We start from the raw sequence: 19940 nt of genomic DNA, 5'->3' as shown, positions 1-19940 counted from the left end.
GTCCCTACCTTCATGGAGCACACACTTAAGTGAGGGAGACAGACACTCAAAGGATTACAAAAAATAGAATTACGGGTGGGTGCGGTGGCTCACGCCTGTAATCCCAGCACTTTGGGAGGCCAAGGTGGGCAGATCACCTGAGGCTAGAAGATCGAGACCATCCTGGCTAACATGGTGAAACCCTGTCTCTATTAAAACACAAACGTTACCGGACGTGGTGGCATGCACCTGTAATCCCAGCTACTCGGGAGGCTGAGGAAGGAAAATCTCTTGAACCCAGGAGACAGAGGTTGCAGTATGCCAAGACTGCATCACTGCACTCCAGCCTGGCAGAAAGAGTGAGACTCCATCTCAAAAAGAAAATAAAAATAAAAATAAATAAAACAATTATAAACTGGGAAAAGTGTTGTAAACGAAAGGCACAGGGTGTTATGATAGCATCTAAAAGGGGAACCTGGCCGGGTGCAGTAGCTCATGCTTGAAAACCCAGCACTTTGGGAGACTAAGGTGGGAGGAACACTTGAGGCCACGAGTTCAAGAGCAGCCTAGGAAACATAATGAGACACACATCTTTACAAAAAAATTTTAAAAACAACTAGCCAGCCATGGTGGCACATGCCTGTAGTCCCAGCTACTCAGGAGGCTGAGGTGGGAGGATCCCATGGGCCCAGGAATTTGAGGTTACAGTGAGCTATGATCAGGCCACTGCACTCCAGCCTGGGCCACACAGCAAGACTCCGTCTCAAAAAAAAAAAAAAAAAAAAAAAAAAAATTAAAAAATTAAAACAAAATAAATAAAAGGGGACCTATCTAGCAATGTGGAATGATCAGAGATAGCATCCCTGGGGAAGTGACATTTAAACTAGGAGTTGAAAAATGAACACACATTAGCTAGGTGTGTGGATGACTGGAGGTGCATTCCAGGCAAAGTGAATAGCATAGACAGGCCCTGAGATAGGATGGAACAGGGTACATCTGAAAACTTAAAAGAAAACAAGTGTGGCTAGACTATAAGCCAAATGAGAATGTGGGAAACCAGGCTGGAAAAGTAGCCAAGCTAAATCATTAAAAGTCCTGAAGACTACATTAAAAATTTGGAGTTTGTCCCAAGAACAAAGGAGTTTTCAAACTAGAGTCCACAGATACCAAAGGGTCTGTTCATGGAATCCAGTGCAGTCTATGAACTCGGATCAGGGGAAAAAACAATCTTTCTTTTTAATTAACCTCTGAATAAAACTTGGTATTTCCTTCATTGTGAGTACAGGCTCTGACTTTTTAAACCAATACAAATCTCAAAATATGTTCCCATTATAAATGCTGGAAAAATCTCATAATAATAATTTTGGCCCTTGCATCACTACTTTAAAATCATGGAAGTTTCTGGAAGGATTATTAGATCTTGCTATAAATCTTGCTATTTAACACATTAACAAAGAGGCAAATATAATATCGTAAGCTTTTATAAAAAGTATTAATATTTTGTAACTATATTGGTTTCCTTTAGCTATGTTATTCTCAGAAGGAGTCAAGGGTTTCATCGGACTGCCAAGAGGTACCTGTCAACTGCAAAGCATGGGAAAACAGATGGGGAGGAAAGGGAAAGAGAAATAAGCAATCCAGGTAAGATTATGTAAATCTAAACCAGGGTGACGGCAATGCTGATTGATGGGAGAGAAGTAGATCAATTTGAAAGGGATTTAGAAGGTAAAATTGACATTAGAGATTCTTTTCAAATGTGATTTTCTTTTCTTTCTTTCTTTTTTTTTTTTTTGAGACGGAGTCTCACTCTGTTACCCAGGCTTGGAATGCAGTGGCGCAATCTTGGCTCACTGCAACGTCTGCCTCCCAGGTTCAAGTGATTCTCATGCCTCAACATCCTAAGTAACTGGGACTACAGATGCATGCCACCATGCCTGGCTAATTTTTTTGTATTTTTAGTAGAGATGGGCTTTCACCATGTTGGCCAGGCTGGTCTCGAACTCCTGCCCTCAAACAATCCACCTGCCTCAGCCTCTCAAAGTGCTAAGATTACAGGTGTGAGCCACTACACCCAGATCAAATGTGATATTTTCAAAGAATACTAAGTGTTATAAAAATGCTTACAATACAATAGTAAATAAAAAACACAAAGATTATCCATGCGTATAATCTGATTACACTAAAATTCTACTGTGCACACAAAACACTGGAATGATAGGAAGTTTTTGTTTTGTTTTGTTCTGAGACGAGTCTAGCTCTGTCGCCCAGACTGGAGTGCAGTGAGTGGCATGATCTTGGCTCACTGCAACCTCCGCCTCCTGGGTTCAAGTGATGTTCCTGCCTCAGCCTCCCGAGTAGCTAGGACTACAGGCATGTGCCACCACACACAGGTAATTTTTGTATTTTTAGTAAAGAAAGGGTTTCACCATACTGGCCAGGCCAGCCTCGAACTCCTGACCTCAAGTTGAGGCAGAAATTTAAAAATAAATATGCATTCATTCACTCTAAAAAAAGTAACAGGAAAGGCAAGGGTTAAAAAGATAAGAACAACACCAGGCGCGGTGGCTCATGCCTGTAATCCCAGCACTTTGGGAGGCTGAGGCGGCGGATCACAAGGTCAGGAGTTCAAGACCAGCCTGGCCAAGATGGTGAAACCTCATCTCTACTAACAATACAAAAAATGAGCTAGGCATGGAGGCGGGTGCCTGTATTCCCAGCTACTTGGGAGGCTGAGGCAGAGAACTGCTTGAACTCAGGAGGCGGAGGTTGCAGTGAGCCGAGATCACACCACTACATTCCAGCCTGGGCGTCAGAGTGAGACTCTGTCTGAAAAGAAGAAAAGGAAAAAGAAAAGGAAAAGGAAAGGAAGGGAGGGGAGGGGAGGGGGGGATGGGAAAGGAAGGGAGGGGAGGGGAGGGGGGGACGGGAAGGGAAGGGAAGGGAAGGGAAAGGGAAAGGGAAAGGGAAAGGAAAAAGAAAAGGAAAAGAAAAGCAAAGCACAAGTTTCTCTCTGCCCAGCAAGCTCACTTCAAGGACAGTTATGAGATAGCACTGTCTGGAAAGCCAAGGCCAAAAGAAAAGGCTCCAGACACCACCACCCCCATTTGGAGCAAGGTTAAAGGAAGAAAAAAAAGAGAAAGAGACCATTTTTTTTTACTGTTACTCCTTTCCCTGGCTTCTTAAGCATGATTATGTATTACAAACGTCTGTATTTAGCCAGTTCTTGTTTTTCTTTCAACGCAGCTACAAGGTCACCAGCTATGCAAGGACACAAGTTATGTTACGCTATAGATTACGTGACCTGTCACTGTATGATTAACTGCTTTTGTTTTGCTTCTGTAAGTCCGCTTATAAAAACCCCGCTCTGTCTTTGTTCAATATTCAGTTTTTTGGATGCGAATCTACTGAGCCGGTGCGTACCTTAAAATAAACAATCCTCCTGTTCTCCGTATCAGTCTCTCTGGTCCTCAGTTCCCTGCAACATTTTTGGTGACCACGAAGGGACCCGAGATGGCAGGTTTACTGTCTCCTTTGCCTCTGGGGGCTGGAGCCCTGGGCCAGGGGAGACCTGTGATCCCAGGCCCTGCCGGGAGAACTTCAGCCCATAGGGGAGATCAGCTCTCCCCTGACCTGGCACCCCTACTCAGCAGCACAGCAGAACCTAAGGAAGGGCTACAGGACGATTTCAGAAACAGCACGCTTCAGGAACCACAGTAAGGCTTTGGGGCCCAAGGCAGGACCCATGGGGACAAAAGAGGAGCCTGATCACCTCCTGGGGTGTGCCGAATAGTCTGACCCAGAGGGGCTCGGGGCTCACACCTGAACCAACACAGGACTCGAGAGTGGCTCACTAAGTCATTTACGAAAAGGAAACTGGAAGTGGTGAGAGTGGCTTGCCACCCCAACTAGGAAACTGGAGGCGACAAGAGTGGCTCGCCACCCCAACTGGGAAACTGGGTGGCCACTCTCACCACCCCAACTACAAACACAGGAGCTAGGAGTGGGGAACTGTGTGAAAGTGTGTGAATGGAGGGGCCTAATTAGGCTCATCAGCTGCGAAGTGGGGAGTCACAGATCTCTTACCGTGGACTGTGTGCTCCAAGAAAGTGTGGGGCCAACTAAGACTAGTGGTGATCTGCACAGGGCTAATAGGAGCTGCCCTACAGCTCAGAGTTCTAGTGGGAATAAGGAACTCTCCAAAGCCAAGTGTTAGGCAGGAATCTAGACCCAACATGGTGGTATCACCTGGCATGGCAGGCCCTTTGTTAGGTCTTCCCACAGGCCCTTTGTTAGGACTTCCCGCCCTTCACTTCCTGCTAAGGCTCTCAGCCCGCGAAAAAGCCCGCACCCGCCAAAAAACCCCTGCTCTGCGCAAGCTCCTGGACACGTCATTCCTCAGAAATCGAAACCTAACTCAGGAAAACCGAAAGCTACAAACCCCGCCTACCTCTCCCTATAAAAGGCCCGCCCCCCCACCATACCCGCCCTGAGCGTGACTTCCTCAGCCCTCCTCCTAGTGGACCTGTGAACCTCGCCCACAAGCCCAATAAAGGCTACCTCAGTTCTCATCTGCCTCGTGTCTTCTTGCTCGGCTCCCCATTACATTACACCAAGCAGCATCTGAAAACTCCTATCATGGAGCACTTTGGGAGGCAGAGGTGGGTAGATCACTTGAGGTCAGGAGTTCAAGACCAACCTGGCCAAAATGGTGAAACCCTGCCTCTACTAAAAACACAAAAATTAGCCAGGCATGGTGGTGTACACCTGTAATCCCAGCTACTAGGGAAGCTGAGGCACGAGAATTGCTTGAACCTGGGAGGCGGAGGTTGCAGTGAGCCAAGATCACACCACTGCACTCCAGCCTGGGTGACAGAGCGAGACTCTGTCTCAACAACAACAACAATAAAATACATACATATACACGTGTGTATATATACGTATATATTTTGTGTATACACATGTGGGTGTATATATGTATACACACGTGGGTGTATACATATACACGTGTGTATATATGTGTGTATATGCGTGTGTGTATACGTGTATACGTGTGTATATATGTGTATATGCGTGTGTATATATACGTGTATACGCATGTGTATATATATGTATATACACATACAGAAAACTTCATGTGCTCTCTACTCTCATCATTCCAACTTATACAGTGAGTCTGGATGTTAAGATTTTTGTTTTCTTTTGTGTGTTGTGTGTTTTGTTATGGTTGTTTTTAATTTCAGGAGAATAAAATTAGCTTAGAGAGACAGGAAAGAAAAGAGTAGCAAAGACAGTACATATCAATACTCAAAAAAAAAAATACTATTATTTATGTGGTAGAACACTAGACCAAATTACTTATCACCTTACCTTTAGGAGGAGGGCAAAATTACTCTTCAGAGAATTAGTCACACCATTTTCACACAATTTTTTCCTCATGTGTTTTTCACTCACATTGCCACCACCGGATTGATACCTTAATAATGACTTCAGCATGGTTTCAAAAGGGTCCGCTGAAACAGACAAATTAAATATTTCTGTATCAAAATAATCGCTCAAAAAGATACCCTGTAAGAGAACAAGAGATCAGGGAGGTAAAGAATTATAGCTGAAAGCATGGCAACTGTTTTTCATAATTCCCTTAACTATTTTTATTTTTTATTATTCTTTTTTTTTAGACAGAATTTCATTCTTCTTGCCTAGGCTGGAGTGCAATGTCGTGATCTCGGCTCACTGCAACCTCTGCCTCCCAGGTTCAAGCAATTCTCCTGCCTCAGGCTCCCAAGTAGCTAGGATTATAGGCGTGTGCCAACACTCCTGGCTAATTTTGTACTTTTAGTAGAGATGGGGTTTCAACACGTTAGTCAGGCTGGTCTCGAACTTCTGACCTTAAGTGATCTGCCTGCCTCAGCCTCCCAAAGTGCTGGGATTACAGGAATGAGCTGCTGTGCCTGGCAGACTGTTTTTAAAATACGAACAATTTAAGAGTCGGTGAAAATTGGCAAGAACACAATATCCTGACTGGGAATTCCACTGTTAAGTCATTAATACTGACATAAATTTTCTACCTACATAATTATAATGTCTTCAAATTTTTTTTTAAAAAAGCACATTCCCCTGATTTTAAAACAAAATGGCTACTAAGTTTGTGGTTTGTGGTTATCAAGTATTACAGTAAAATTATTTAGCTGAATTCAAAAATTTATTTTCTCCAATTCTTGTTTCTTTAATGACTTGTTTTCACATGCATACAAAGATACACTGTCATTGTAAAAACAATTCAAACAATACAGAAAAGACAGCAAAATGCATCAGAGATACTGTTAATATTTTAGACATTTTTCACAGCTGTTAACATTTCTTAACAGAGAGAGAGACAGAAAAATCTGTCAGATTTCACAAAGAACTACATTCCCCTCTTTCAGAGCACTTCTCTCAGTTCATTAGTGTGATAATTTGGATGTTTACATACTTCCCTCACTCTCCAACATTAGCCTAGAAACTCCATAGGAGCAGAGACCATTCTGGTTTTCCTCATTATATTCCCCAACAGAGCCATCTTTTCTTATTGTATAAAGCCTAGTAATTAAAAGCACAATCTTTTTTTTTCTTCCTCAGAGATCCTTGTTCTACAAAAGCACAATCTTTTTTTTTTTTTTTTTTGAGACGGAGTCTCGCGCTGTCACCCAGGCTGGAGTGCTGTGGCCGGATCTCCGCTCACTGCAAGCTCCGCCTCCCGGGTTCACGCCATTCTCCTGCCTCAGCCTCCCGAGTAGCTGGGACTACAGGCGCCGCCACCTCGCCCGGCTAGTTTTTTGTAGTTTTTAGTAGAGACGGGGTTTCACCGTGTTAGCCAGGATGGTCTCGATCTCCTGACCTTGCGATCCGCCCGTCTCGGCCTCCCAAAGTGCTAGGATTACAGGCTTGAGCCACCGCGCCCGGCCACAAAAGCACAATCTTGAACCAGACTGCCTGACTTCAAGTCCTAGCTCCATCACTAATTAGCTGTGACCTTAGGCAAGTAACTTAACCTCTCTGTGCCTCAGGTTTCTCTTCTGCAAAAAAGGGATAACCGTAATACCTTCTTCATGAAGTTGTTCTGAAGAATTAAATGAGTTAATATTTGTAAAGGGCTTGGAATAGTGCTGAGATATTTTAATTGCTATATAAGTATCTGACAAAACCAGTCTACATCATCATATTCAGGCCTGAAAGTATTCATTTATTCAGCCAGTGATATTTAGGTTGCTTCAAATTTTTTTATAAATATAAATATTTTCTCATATCTGTGATTATCAATTTATGTATCAACTTCTTAAGGTATCATTGTTAGGTCAATGGTTACTGTCAACTTTTTCTTCAGAGAGCTGTATAGCACATGTATACCATGTGACTCCCCATTCCCTCATCGACAATGCATTCTGCCGGTATTCTTCATCTCTTCTAGGGAGATAAGTAAAATTTTTTTTTTTTTTTTTTTGAGACGGAGTCTCGCTCTGTCGCCCAGGCTGGAGCGCAGTGGCGCTATCTCCGCTCGCTGCAAGCTCCGCCTCCCAGGTTCACACCATTCTCCTGCCTCAGCCTCCCCAGTAGCTGGGACTACAGGTGCCCGCCAACACGCTCAGCTACTTTTTTTGTATTTTCAGTAGAGACGGGGTTTCACTGTTGTCTCGATCTCCTGACCTCATGATCCACCCGCCTCGGCCTCCCAAAGTGCTGGGATTACAGGCTTGAGCCACTGCACCCGGCCAATTTCTCATTTTTATTTGTACCCAACTGAATATTAGTGAGGCTGAAATCTTTAAATATGTTTACTCCTTTCTTAATAACCTTGTTTTTCCCCATTTTTCTAAAAGGGCATTTTCTTTTTTGAGATGGAGTCTCCATCTGTCATCCAGGTTGGAGAGCAATGGCACGATCTTGGCTCACTGCAACCTCCACCTCACAGGTTCAAGCGATTTTCCTGCCTCAGCCTCTCGAGTAGCTGGGATTACAGGTATCTGCCACCATGCTCAGCTAATTTTTGTATTTTTGGTAGAGATGGGGTTTCACCATGTTGGCCAGGCTAGTCTCAAACTCCTGACCTCAGGTGATCTGCCCATCTTAGTCTCCCAAAGTGCTGGGATTACAGGCGTAAGCTACCACGCCTGGCCTATTTTTTCTTATTAGTTTTTAAGTACTATATATATTTAACATATTGGTGGTAAATTACTTTTCCATTTCTCTTTTAAACTTTGTCATGGTGCCTTTTTATTTAACAAAAATATGGTAATCAATTACTACACATCAGGTGTAGCAATGTATGGCCAACATTTTACTATCTCTCTTTCTTCCTTTCTCAAGGTGATTTTGACTTTGTTTTTTAAGTTAGAGACAGTCTCAATGTGTCTCCCAGACTGGTCTTCAACTCTTGGGTTCAATTGATCTTCCCACCTCAGGTTCCTGAGTAGCTGGGACTACAGGTATGTGCTACCACATCCATTCAAGGTATTTGTTACTGTACTAAAATTTTTCATTTTTATGTGGACAGATTTATCTAACTTGGGTCTTACAGCTCCTAGATCTTGTACCATTGTAAGAAGAGGTTTATCTACATTATCTCCAACCAAAGAGAAAAAATTTAATATTTAACCATGTTTTCTTGTATTACCTTTATGACCTGATATTTTAATCATCTAGAATTTATTTTGATATAAGAAATAAGGCAGAGGCCAGGTGAAGTGGCTCACACCTATAATCCCAGCATTTTGGAGGGCAGAGGTGGGAGAATCACTTGAGTTTAGGAGTTGGAGGCCAGCCTGGGCAATGTAGCGAGACCTCATCTCCACTAAAAAGTAAATAAATTAGTCAGGCATGGTGATGCATGCCTATAGTCCCACCTACTCAGGAGGCTGAGGTGGGAGGATTGCTTGAGCCCAGGAGTTGTAGGTTATACAGTGAGCTATGATAGCACTGCTGCGCTCTAGCCTGGGCAAAGGGCGGGGGGCGAGGAATAGAATAAGGCAGGGATTGAGATTTATTTTTTACAAATAGCTAACCCATATTCCCCAAACCATTTATTACTTTTCCCTTTTGTCATAAAATACTATCTTTATCATATATATTTGGTTTGTCTTCTGAACTCTCACTCTTTTACATCTATTTGCCTAGCCTGACCACAGCATGAGAGTCTTTTTTTTTTGAGATGGAGTCTCTCTCTGTCACCCAGGCTGGAGTGCAGTGGTGTGATCTCAGCTCACTGCAACCTCTGCCTCCCGCGTTCAAGAGATTATCCTGCTTCAGTCTCCCAAGTAGCTGGGATTATAGGCGCACATTACCAGGCCTGGCTAATTTTTGTATTTTTAGTAGAGACAGGGTTTCACCATGTTGGCTAGGCTGGTCTCGAAATTCTGACTTCAGGTGATCTGCCTGCCTTGGCCTCCCGAAGTGCTGGGACTACAGGCAGGAGCCATCATGCCCAGCCAGGAGATTCTTTTTTTTTAAAAGATAGGTTCTTGCCCTGTCCCCTGGCTGCCTGGCTGAAGTAAAGTGGCGCAACCTCGGCTCACTGAAGCCTCAATCTCTTGAACTCAAGCAATCCTCCCACCTCAGCCTTCCAAGTAGCAGGTCTACAGACAGATGTATCACATCTGGCTAATTTTTGTATTTTTTGTAGAGATGGGGTCTCACTATGTTGCCCAGACTAGTCTTGAACTCCTGGTCTCAAGTGATCATCCCACCTTGGCCTCCTAAAGCATTGGGATTACAGGTATGAGCCACTGCGCCTGGCCAGTACAAGGTTCTTTAAATTAATCTAGCTTTATAATACTCTATACTAACTGATGGTACAAGTATTTCCCTCATCAATATTCTTTTTTTGGGAAGACAGAGTCTTACTCTGTTGCCCAGGCTGGAGTGCAGTGGCACAATCTCAGCTCACTGCAACCTCCACCTCCCGGGTTCAAGCAATTATCTTGCCTCAGCCTCACGAGTAGCTGGGACTACAGGCACACACCACCATGCTTGACTAATTTTGTATTTTTAGTAGAGACAGGGTTTTACCATGTTGGCCAGGATAGTCTCAATCTCCTGACCTCATGATCCATCTGCCTCGGCCTCCCAAAGTGCTGAGACTACAGGCATAAGCCACCATGCCCAGCCCATTAATACTCTTTTTAGGATTGTTTCCTGGCTGCTTATGTACATTTACTCTTCCAGATACACCTTGGAACTATTTTTTCAGGGTCCCAAAAAAATCCTGTTGGAATTTACACTGAGATTTTACCATATATGCTTATAAATTAAGGAAAAATACAATTACTTAAAATACTATCTTAAATGAGTTAATAGGACTTCAGCACAGTGCCTAGCACATAGTACAAAGCATTCAATAAATGTTGGCTATTCCTATCCAAGAACAATGTATATATACAGTTCTTTATTTATAAACATTCATTCTTTTTTTATTTTTTTTTGAGACACAGTCTCACTCTGTCACCCAGGCTGGAGTACAGTGGCACAATCCTGGCTCACTGCAGCCTCCGCCTCCTGGGTTCAAGAGATTCTCATGCCTCAGCCTCCCAAGTAGCTGGGATTACAGGCGTGTGCCACCACACCCGATTAGTGTTTATATTTTTAGTAGAGAAGGGGTTTCACCATGTTGGCCAGGCTGGTCTCGAACTCCTGGCCTCAAGTGATCCACCCGCCTCGGCCTCCCAAAGTGTTGGGATTACAGGCATAAGCCACTGTGCCTGGGCTAAACATTCATTCTTAAAAGGTAAGGATCAGGTAACTAGAAAGAAAATTAAACTTACATGTCTTATTGGGATTGATATGCTGCTTCAGTACATCAACAGTGCCCAAACTAACCACAAGGCGCCTGCCAAACCAGAAGGAGACCACAGGCCCATATCTCTCATGCAAATTAACCAGGAACTCGTGCAAACTTCCACTATTCACAATATCTGGAAGATTACCATCTCTGGCAAAAGAGCAACATTTGACAAAATCATCAATTTAACTTGGAAAAATCAGAAAAACAACAGATGACTCTGAATTAACTGTCAATAAATGAGAACAAAGGTTCATGAAATTCAAATTAGTCCAAAATCCAAAACTCAATTATATTTGCCTTCTTGCTATATTTCTATAGTTATATTTAGATATGGATTTGTCTGATATTTTAAGAATTTTTTTTTTTTTTTTTGAGGCAGAGTCTCACTCTGTCGCCAGGGCTGGAGTGCAGTGGCCAGATCTCAGCTCACTGCAAGCTCCGCCTCCCGGGTTTACGCCGTTCTCCTGCCTCAGCCTCCCGAGTAGCTGGGACTACAGGCGCCCGCCACTTCGCCTGGCTAGTTTTTGTATTTTTAGTAGAGACGGGGTTTCACCGTGTTAGCCAGGATGATCTCGATCTCATGACCTCGTGATCCGCCCGTCTCGGCCACCCAAAGTGCTGGGATTACAGGCTTGAGCCACCGCGCCAGGCTATTTTAAGAATTCTTAACACTTCAAACCAAATAAGAAAGCTCCATAGGAACATCTGACTTAGACACTGGAAACTATCCCACTTTCCCAGCACCTAATTCTGAGATGACAACGGACATCATCAGCTGGTGAAAATCATCAGATCAGCTATGGCAACCCTTTCCTTCTTTCCTTCTATCTTAATCTTCTTTTCAGCTTGAAAGCAATGAAATGTTTTGATTTACACGACTCTCCTTTCTGTTAACGAAGTTTAAGTTACATGCCAAGGTAAATGTAGGGCAATCAAAGGAACTGAATTGAATAAGATGAGTAATCTAAAAATAGGGTTTATCATTTTGGTTTGTCTTCTGAACTACCTACTCTATTCCATCTGTCTGCCTCGTCCTACCACAAAATAACCTTAGTTTTCTTTTTATTTATTTATTTATTTTTTAGAAACATAGTCTGGCTCTGTCACCTAGGCTAGAGTGCAGTGGCACAATCATAGCTCACTGCAGCATTAAACTCCTGGCCTCAAGCGATCTTCCACCTCAACCTCCTCAGTAGCTGGCAAGAGCTACCATGATTGGCTAAAAATATGGTTTAGTCTTGGTATCAATAATGAAGAATTAACTCTACTGAATTCCAAGAAAATAATTACTCACTTTTCTTCAGTTGGAGTAATCCCCGGAATTCCTGCAGCTTGTCTGAAAGCCTTAAAAAAAAAAAAGTTTATAATAATGAATTATCATATAACCCATAAGTAAGATGTGTTTCACCAAGACATCTGCAGGACCTTAAATAATGGCTTTCCAATTAAGTTGAATCTAAGAAATCATTTCCATATTAAAATACAAAAAAAGGGATTCTTTGCATGGAAAAGAATGATTTCCATGTCCTTTGCAGGGATATAGATGGAGATGGAGGCCATTTTCTTTAGCAAACTAATACAGGTACAGAAAACCAAATACTATATGTTCTCACTTAGAAGTGGGAGCTAAATGATGAGAACACATGGACACATAGAGGGGAACAATATATGCTGGGGCCTTTCAGAAGGTGACAGGATCAGGAAAAACAGCTAATGGGTACCAGGCTTAATAATTACCTGGGTGATGAAATAATCTATACAACAAACTCCCATGATACAAGTTTACCTATGTAACAAACCTGCCCTTGTACCCCTGAACTTAAAATGAATTTTTTTTTTTTAAGAATGATTTCGGCTGGGCGCGGTGGCTCAGGCCTGTAATTTCAGCACTTTGGGAAGCTGAAGAGGGCAGATCACGAAGTCAGGAGATCAAGACCATCCTGGCTAACAGTGAAACCCCTTCTCTACTAAGAATATAAAAAACTGGCTGGGCGTGGTGGCACACACCTGTAGTCCCAGCTACTCGGGAGGCTGAGGCAGGAGAATTGTTTGAACCCAGGAGGCAGAGGTTGCAGTGAGCCGAGATCATGCCACTGCACTACAGCCTGGGCGACAGAGCAAGACTCCCATCTCAAAAAGAAAAAAAGGCCAGGCGCGGTGGCTCACGCCTGCAGTCCCAGCACTTTGGGAGGCCAAGGCGGACAGATCATGAGGTCAGGAGATCGAGACCATCCTGGCTAACACGGTGAAACCCCATCTCTACTAAAAATACAAAAAATTAGCCGGGCATGGTGGTGGGCGCCTGTAGTCCCGACTACTTGGGAGGCTGAGGCAGGAGAATGGCGTGAACCCAGGAGGTGGAGCTTGCAGTGAGCTGAGATCACGCCACTGAACTCCAGCCTGGGCAACAGAGCAAAACTCTGTCTCAAAAAAAAAAAAAAAAAAAAAAAAAGAATGATTTCATTCAGGGTATTATTCTTCCTGTGTCAATTAAACTAAGGTGTTTAAAGAATTTAATACACACTCTACATCAAGTAACACATATCCAGTACATTTTTCTTTCTTTGTTCTGAGTTTATATATGGTCCCAGCTGGTTTGGCTTTAAAAAAAAAAAAAAAAAAATCAAGGTCCATTCCAAGAGTTTCATTATGATGATGCAAGAAACAGAAGAAAATTGCTGTGCTTGGCAGGGCGCAGCACCTCCTGCCTGTAATCCCAGCACTTTCAGAGGCTGAGATGGATGATCACTTGAGGTCAGGAGTTCAAGACCAGCCTGACAAACATGGCAACCCCGTCTGGACTAAAAATACAAAAATTAGCTGGGCATGGTGGCACACTCCTGTAGTCCCAGCTACTCAGGAGGCTGAGGCATGAGAATCGCTTGAACCTGGGAGGCGGAGGTTGCAGTGAGCTGTGATTGCACCACTGCATTTCAGCCTGGGTGACAGAGTAAGACTCTGTCTCAAAAAAAAAAAAAAGAAAGGAAACAAAAAACTGCTGTGCCAGACCCATTTTCTTGAGTGGGTGGGAAGGTAGGAGATCTAGTACAGGAGTGAAGAGATGGTGGGGGACATTTAATTGGGAGCATAGCCAGTTCATAGCAATAGGAGAGAATGTGGAATATAAGCACACACATTTAGGCAGATAGGCAGGGTGGTGTGGAAATTATCTCCAGATTGGTTTTATTTTTTCAATGAAATAGGCCAGGTGTAGTGGTTTGCATCGGTAATCCCAGTACTTTGTGAGGCCAAGGCAGGATGATCATTTGAGTCCAGGAGTTTGAGACCAGCTTGGGCAACGTGGCGAAACCCTGTCTAAAAAGTACAAAAAATTCACCAGGTGCAGTGGTTAACGCTGTAGTCCTAGCTACTCAGGAGACTGAGGCAGAAGGATCACTTGAGCCTGGGAGGTGGAGGATGCAGTAAGCCAAGGTCACATCATTGCACAGAGTGAGACCCCGTCTCAAAAAAAGAGGCCAGGAGCAGTGGCTCATGCCTGTAATCCCAGCACTTAGGGAGGCCGAGGTGGGTGGATCACTTGAGGTCAGAAGTTCAAAACCAGCCTGGCACACATGTTGAAACCCCGTCTCTATTAAAAATACAAAAATTAGCAGGGCATGATGGTGGGCGCTGTAATCGCAGCTACTCGGGACGCAGAGGCAGATAATCTCTTGAGCCCAGGAGGCGGAGCTTGCAGTGAGCTGAGATCCGGCCACTGCACTCCAGCCTGGGAGACAGAGCGAGACTCTGTCAAAAAAAAAAGGAAAGGAAAGGACAGGACAGGAAAGGAAAAGGAGAGAGAGAGAAAGAAAGAGAGAGGGAAGGAGGGAGGGGGAGGGAGAGAGAGAGAGAGAAAGCAAGCAAGCAGGGAGGGAGGGAGGGAGGTGGGGGAGGGAGGGAAAGAGGGAAGGAAGGAAGGGAGGAAGGGAGGGAGGGAAGGAGGGAGGGAGGCGAGAGCAGATCACAAGGTCAGGAGTTCAAGACCAGCCTGGCCAACATAGTGAAACCCCATCTCTACTAAAAATACAAAAATTAGCCAGGTGTGGTGGCACGCGCCTGTAGTCCCAGCTACTCAGGAGGACGAGGTGGGAGAATCGCTTGAACCCGGAAGGTGGAGGCTGCAGTGAGCCAAGACTACACCACTGCACTCCAGCCTGGGTGACAGAGTAAGACTCTGCCTCAAAAAAACAAAAAAGAAATTATCAGTTATTGGTGAAGACAGAAGATTTGAAGACAGGGAAGGAATGAAAAGTTATGTGGAAGATTTGGAGACTGAATACACCAGGTGATTTCCAGACACCCCACTTAAGGTTCATGAATTTAAAATGAGATGAGTCAGTATGGCTGTGTTCTTTTCCGTGTTTTTCTTTTTTTTCCCCAGCTGTGTGGGTTCAGGGGCGGAATTGACAGAGCATTGGATTTAATCACAATTAGGGTTTGCTAGATGATTATGACAAAGGATACAGGGCAAAGGAGTTGAAGGTATATGCAAAGGAGTGATTATAGTAACAGACCATGGAACCTAAGCTTTTTTTTTTTTTTTGAGACATGGTCTCACTCTGTCACCCAGTCTGGAGTGCAATGGTGCCATCTTGGCTCACTGTAGCCTCGATCTCCCAGGCTCCAGCGATCCTCCTGCTTCAGCCTCCCAAGTAGCTGGGACCAGGGATCACAGATACTCACCACCATGCCTAATTTATTTATTTACTTATTTATCTTTTTAGAGACAGGGTCTTACTATAATGCTCAGTCTAGTCTCAAACTCCTGAGTTCAAGCAATCCTCCCACCTCAGCCTCCCGAAGTGCTGGGATTATAGGCTTGAGTCACTGTGCTGGCCATAAGCTTCTTACATCTTCAGCTTCTCCTTCATGACTTGACAGCCCTCATCAGCATAACGTAATTTCCCTTACCTTAAGAGTTTCATCACCTCACTTCCCTCTCTAGTTACCAGCACCCTTTACTGCAAAACTCTAAAAAGCTATCTATACTTGATATCTCTGAATCCACCCATTTAGGTTTATCACCCCAATTACATGAAACCACTCTTCTTAAGATTATAAATGTTGCAGTGGCTCATGCCTGTAATCCTGGATCTTTGGAAGACTGAGGCAGGAGGATCACTTCAGCCCAGAAGTTCAAGACCAGCCTGGGCAACATAGTGGGACCCCATTTCTATAAAAAATTTAAAAATCGGATTGGGTGCGGTGGCTCATGCTTGTAATCCCAGTGCTTTGGGAGGCCAAGGTGGGCAGATCACTTGAGGTCAGGAGTTCGAGACCAGCCTGGCCAACATAGTGAAATCTTGTCTCTACTAAAAATAAAAAAATTAGCTGGACATGGTGGTGTGTGCCTACAGTCCCAGCTACTTGGGAGGCTGAGGCAGGAGAATCGCTTGAACCTGGGAGGCAGAGGCTGCAGTAAGCAGAGATCATGCCACTGCACTCCAGCCTGGGCGACAGAGCAAGACTTTGTATCAAAAAATAAAAAATTTAAAAATTAGCCAGGTGTGGTGGCATGCGCATGTAGTCCCAGCAACTTGAGAGGCTAAGGTGGGAGGATTGCTTGGAGCCAGGAGTTTGAGGTTACAATGAGCTATGATGGTACCACTGTACTCCAGCCTGGGCAAGAGAGAGACTCTGTCTCTTAAACGAAACAAAACAAAACAAAAAAACGATTACCAATGTTACTAAATTCTTAGGCCTTAACTTACTTGACATATTTGCAGCATTTGACTTAGCTGATTATCCTCTTCTGCTTTTCTGCTTAAAACATCTGGCTTCCTTCTACTTATGTGGCTGCTCCTTCTCAGTCTCCTTTGCTGGCTCTTGTTTCTCTCCTCAACCATTAACATTGGAGAATCCACGGCAAGGTGTCTGGGACCTCTTCTCTCCTGTATCTAAATTGTCTGGGAGATAGCAACCAGTTCTCCTCGCTTTAAATACCGTCTATACATTGATAGCTCCCAAATGTGTATCTTCAGCCCGGACTTTTCTCATAAACTCAAGACATATATTCAGTTACTCCTCAACATCTCCACTTGGATGTCTAACAGGCATCTCAAATCTAGCCTACCCAAAACCAACTCCTAATCTCTGTAAATCCCCACTACCTCCCACCAAAACAAAACTAAAGAACAACCAACAACAACAAAACTGCTGATCTTCCCTGGAATTAATCCATCCTTCCAGATACCAGGCTAAAAATAACTGGTGTTTTCCTTGATGCCTCTCTTTCACATTTCACATCCAATCCACTGGGAAAGCCCATGGGCACTATCTTCACAATTGACTAGTTCTCATTATCTCTGCCACTACTAACATGATCCAAGCTGAAATGATAATACCCTCCTAATTACTCGGCTTGCTTCCATCCTTACCTGGAGACCCAAGTCTATTCATGACTTGGCAAACAGAATGATTCTTTTAAAATTTATCTAATAAAATTAAATTTTAATTCCATCCAATTTCAAATGGCTGAAATCCTCCAGTGGCACATAGCAAAAGTCCATTAAAAAAAAGCTTAGCCTTACAAGTCATTTAAAATTTGTCCTTCACCCCCATCTTTCTGACACTCTCTCCTCTGGTCTCTTCCTCATTTACTACATTCTAACCACACTGGTCCCCTTGCTTTCCAGGAACACACCAGGCGGGTCTCCCTCTGAGGGTTTGTATTTGCTGCTCCCTCGGCCCGGAATGCTCTTTCTCAGATACCTGAATGGCTTGCACCTTCACCTTCTTCGACTCTCTGCTGAAATGTCTCCTTAGCTCCCGGCTATCCTACTTTAAAATAACAATCTACCTATCCCAACTTTATTTCTACGTACAATCCTATATTATTTGTTTTTATTGTCTGTTCCTCTTCTCTAGGAAGTAAATTCCAAGAGTCAGGAATTTTCTGTCCGGTTTGTTCACGGCTGGATTCCCAGCACATGGAACCGTATCTGGCACATATCTAGTGCCAAGAATAAACAGTGTGCTTCTATGAGCTGATCAAAGAAGAGTATCATTTTAAAATCACCAAAAATTCAAGAACCACTGAAATTGTTTAGTTTCTCAGAAAATAAGATTTCAGGAAGTCCCTGATTGTGTAGTTGCAAGATTCCAGTCTAATCCATTTACCTGCTCGGAAAAGAACATTTAAGAAGGTGTATGGTCAATTCCAGCAGTTCAGCTACTTTTCAACTTTCACTGTAAAACCACCACCTTGCTTTGCAGAACAAGTGTTGTTGTTGTTGTTTTTGAGACGGAATCTCACTGTCACCAGGCTGGAGTACAGTGGTGCAATCTCGGCTCACCGCAATCTCAGCCTCCCAGGTTCAAGGGATTCTCCTGCCTCAGCCTCCTGAGTAGCTGGGATTACAGGCGCCCGCCACCACACCCGGCGAATGTTTGTATTTTTAGTAGAGACGGTGTGTAACCATGTTGGCCAGGATGGTCTCGATATCCTGACCTCGTGATCCGCCCGCCTCAGCCTCCCAAAGTGCGTAGAACAGGTTTTAAAGACGGTCCTCAGCCATCAACGCTTTTGTTTTCAGACCCTCCCTCTCTGGGGGACAGAGGCTAGTGGAGAGAGGAGGACAGGAGGCTCGGAGAGACGGCAGAGCCGAGGCAAGCTCGCACCCGAACCGGCAGCGCGGCGCTCTCCCCGAGAGAAGCATTTGCCCCGGAGCCCCTCAGGGGAGCAAGACCTGGACCTCGAGCACTTTGGATTCCAGTCAGGATAGATCGATGGACAAAAGGAAAGGAGGAAGACACAAGTGCTGGCAGAATCCTCAAGAAAGGAGAAAGGAGTGGCGCGCCCAGGAGTCTCCTCTCTGACACACCGGGAAATCAAATTTGGGTTTGGCGGAGTTATTGCCAAAAAGCCGCCCAAAGTACTTGAGAGCCGCCTTGGAGAGTGGCGCGGGGTGCCTGGCAACGTGAGGCCCGCCCGCGGAGGCGCGGGTTTTTCCCCAGCAGCTAGAGCCCGCCTGGCCAGGAGCCTGAGGGGTAGCGGCGCAGCCCACGTAGCTCTCAGCGCTGGCCCGGTGGGGCGTCACGTGACTCCGGGTGCGGTCCCCGCGCCGAAGCCCCGGAGGGATCCCGAGCCCTCCCCTCAGGCCCGCCCCCTGCGGCCCGCAGCGGGCAGGTTGGCCTGGATGCGGGCGACAGAGAGGCTAGGGCGGCGCCCAGGGCCCCAGAAAGCCAAGACGACGCTCACCGGGTAGAGGTAGAGCACCGCTCCCACCAACGCCAGCAAGAAGGTAACGGCGAAGATCGCGAAGTCCAACATGGTTCTTCCGCCCAGGGAGCCACGTCTCGGATCGGCCGCTCGAGCAGCAGCGCCTCAGCCTGGCCCAACTTAAGGCATAGCGTGTGGGCGGGGGCACCCCGCGGGACCCGCGAACCAACGGGCCGCCGGGGGCGTGACCGAGACCTGCGGCAGGCGTCAGCGGAGAGAGCAATGGATCGCCGAGGAGCCGGGGCGCGGGTTCCTCCGCGCAGCAGGCGGAGGCTGAGGCCGCCTAGCGCCAGCCTCCACCCCAAGGCGGGGATTGCGGTGCACACGATTTCAGACAGAATATGCCCGCGACTTGGGACCGAGTTGTTGGCGAATGCAGAGCCCAGGTTTCTGAGAAAAGTTAGGAGTTAGCAGTGCTCTGTCCGCCCAACACTTTTCCCAATGGATTCAGGATTAAAACCTCTAAACCAATGATTTTCGAAGAGTGGTCCCCGGACCAGCTGCATCAACGTCTCCCGGGAGCTCGTTAGAGATGCAGATTATCGATGCCGGGCGCAGTGGCTCCATCTGTAATCCCAGCACCTTGGGAGGCTGAAGCGGGAGGATCGCTTGAGCCCAGGAGTTTGAGACCAGCGTGGGCAACATAGTGAGACCCACGTCTCTACAAAAAAAAAAAAAAAAAAAATCAGTCGGCTGTGGTGGCGCGCGCCTGTGGCCCCAGCTACTCCGGAGGCTGAGGCTGGAGGATCGCTTGAGCCGGGGAGGTGGAGGCTACAGTGAGCCGAGATCGCACGACTGCACTCTAGCCTGGGCGACAGGGCGAGACCCTGTCTCAAAAACAAAACAAAACAAAAGGAAGAGAAAATAGAAAGATTCTCGATCCCAAACTAGACCTGAATCAAACACTCGGGGCGGGCCGGGGGAGGGGGC

At 45.3% G+C, this 19940-nt stretch overlaps 1 protein-coding gene across 3 annotated transcripts in view; it reads right to left on the bottom strand.

Moving 5' to 3' along the window:
• The window catches only part of LOC104653583 (cytochrome P450 20A1), a 60207-nt gene extending 40518 nt beyond the window's left edge, over positions 1–19689 (bottom strand). Inside the window, exons 1-5 of one of the 3 annotated variants that reach the window (XM_030916774.1) lie at positions 18990–19041; positions 16501–16695; positions 12084–12133; positions 10770–10936; positions 5347–5489 (exon numbers count right to left, since the gene is read on the bottom strand). In XM_030916774.1, the coding sequence (XP_030772634.1) occupies positions 5347–5489; positions 10770–10936; positions 12084–12133; positions 16501–16641 (501 nt within the window). In that variant the 5' untranslated portion in view covers positions 16642–16695; positions 18990–19041. Of the gene's footprint in view, positions 1–5346; positions 5490–10769; positions 10937–12083; positions 12134–16500; positions 16696–18989 lie in introns of all 3 variants that reach the window. The other 2 variants (XM_010352613.2, XM_030916776.1) reach the window with 2 other exon arrangements.
• Between the last annotated feature and the right edge of the window lie 251 nt (positions 19690–19940).

Source organism: Rhinopithecus roxellana, chromosome 14, assembly GCF_007565055.1.
Source record: "Rhinopithecus roxellana isolate Shanxi Qingling chromosome 14, ASM756505v1, whole genome shotgun sequence".
Taxonomy (NCBI): domain Eukaryota; kingdom Metazoa; phylum Chordata; class Mammalia; order Primates; family Cercopithecidae; genus Rhinopithecus; species Rhinopithecus roxellana.
The sequence above is the reverse complement of the archived record's forward strand: the minus strand, read 5'-3'. Positions and strand labels throughout refer to the sequence as shown.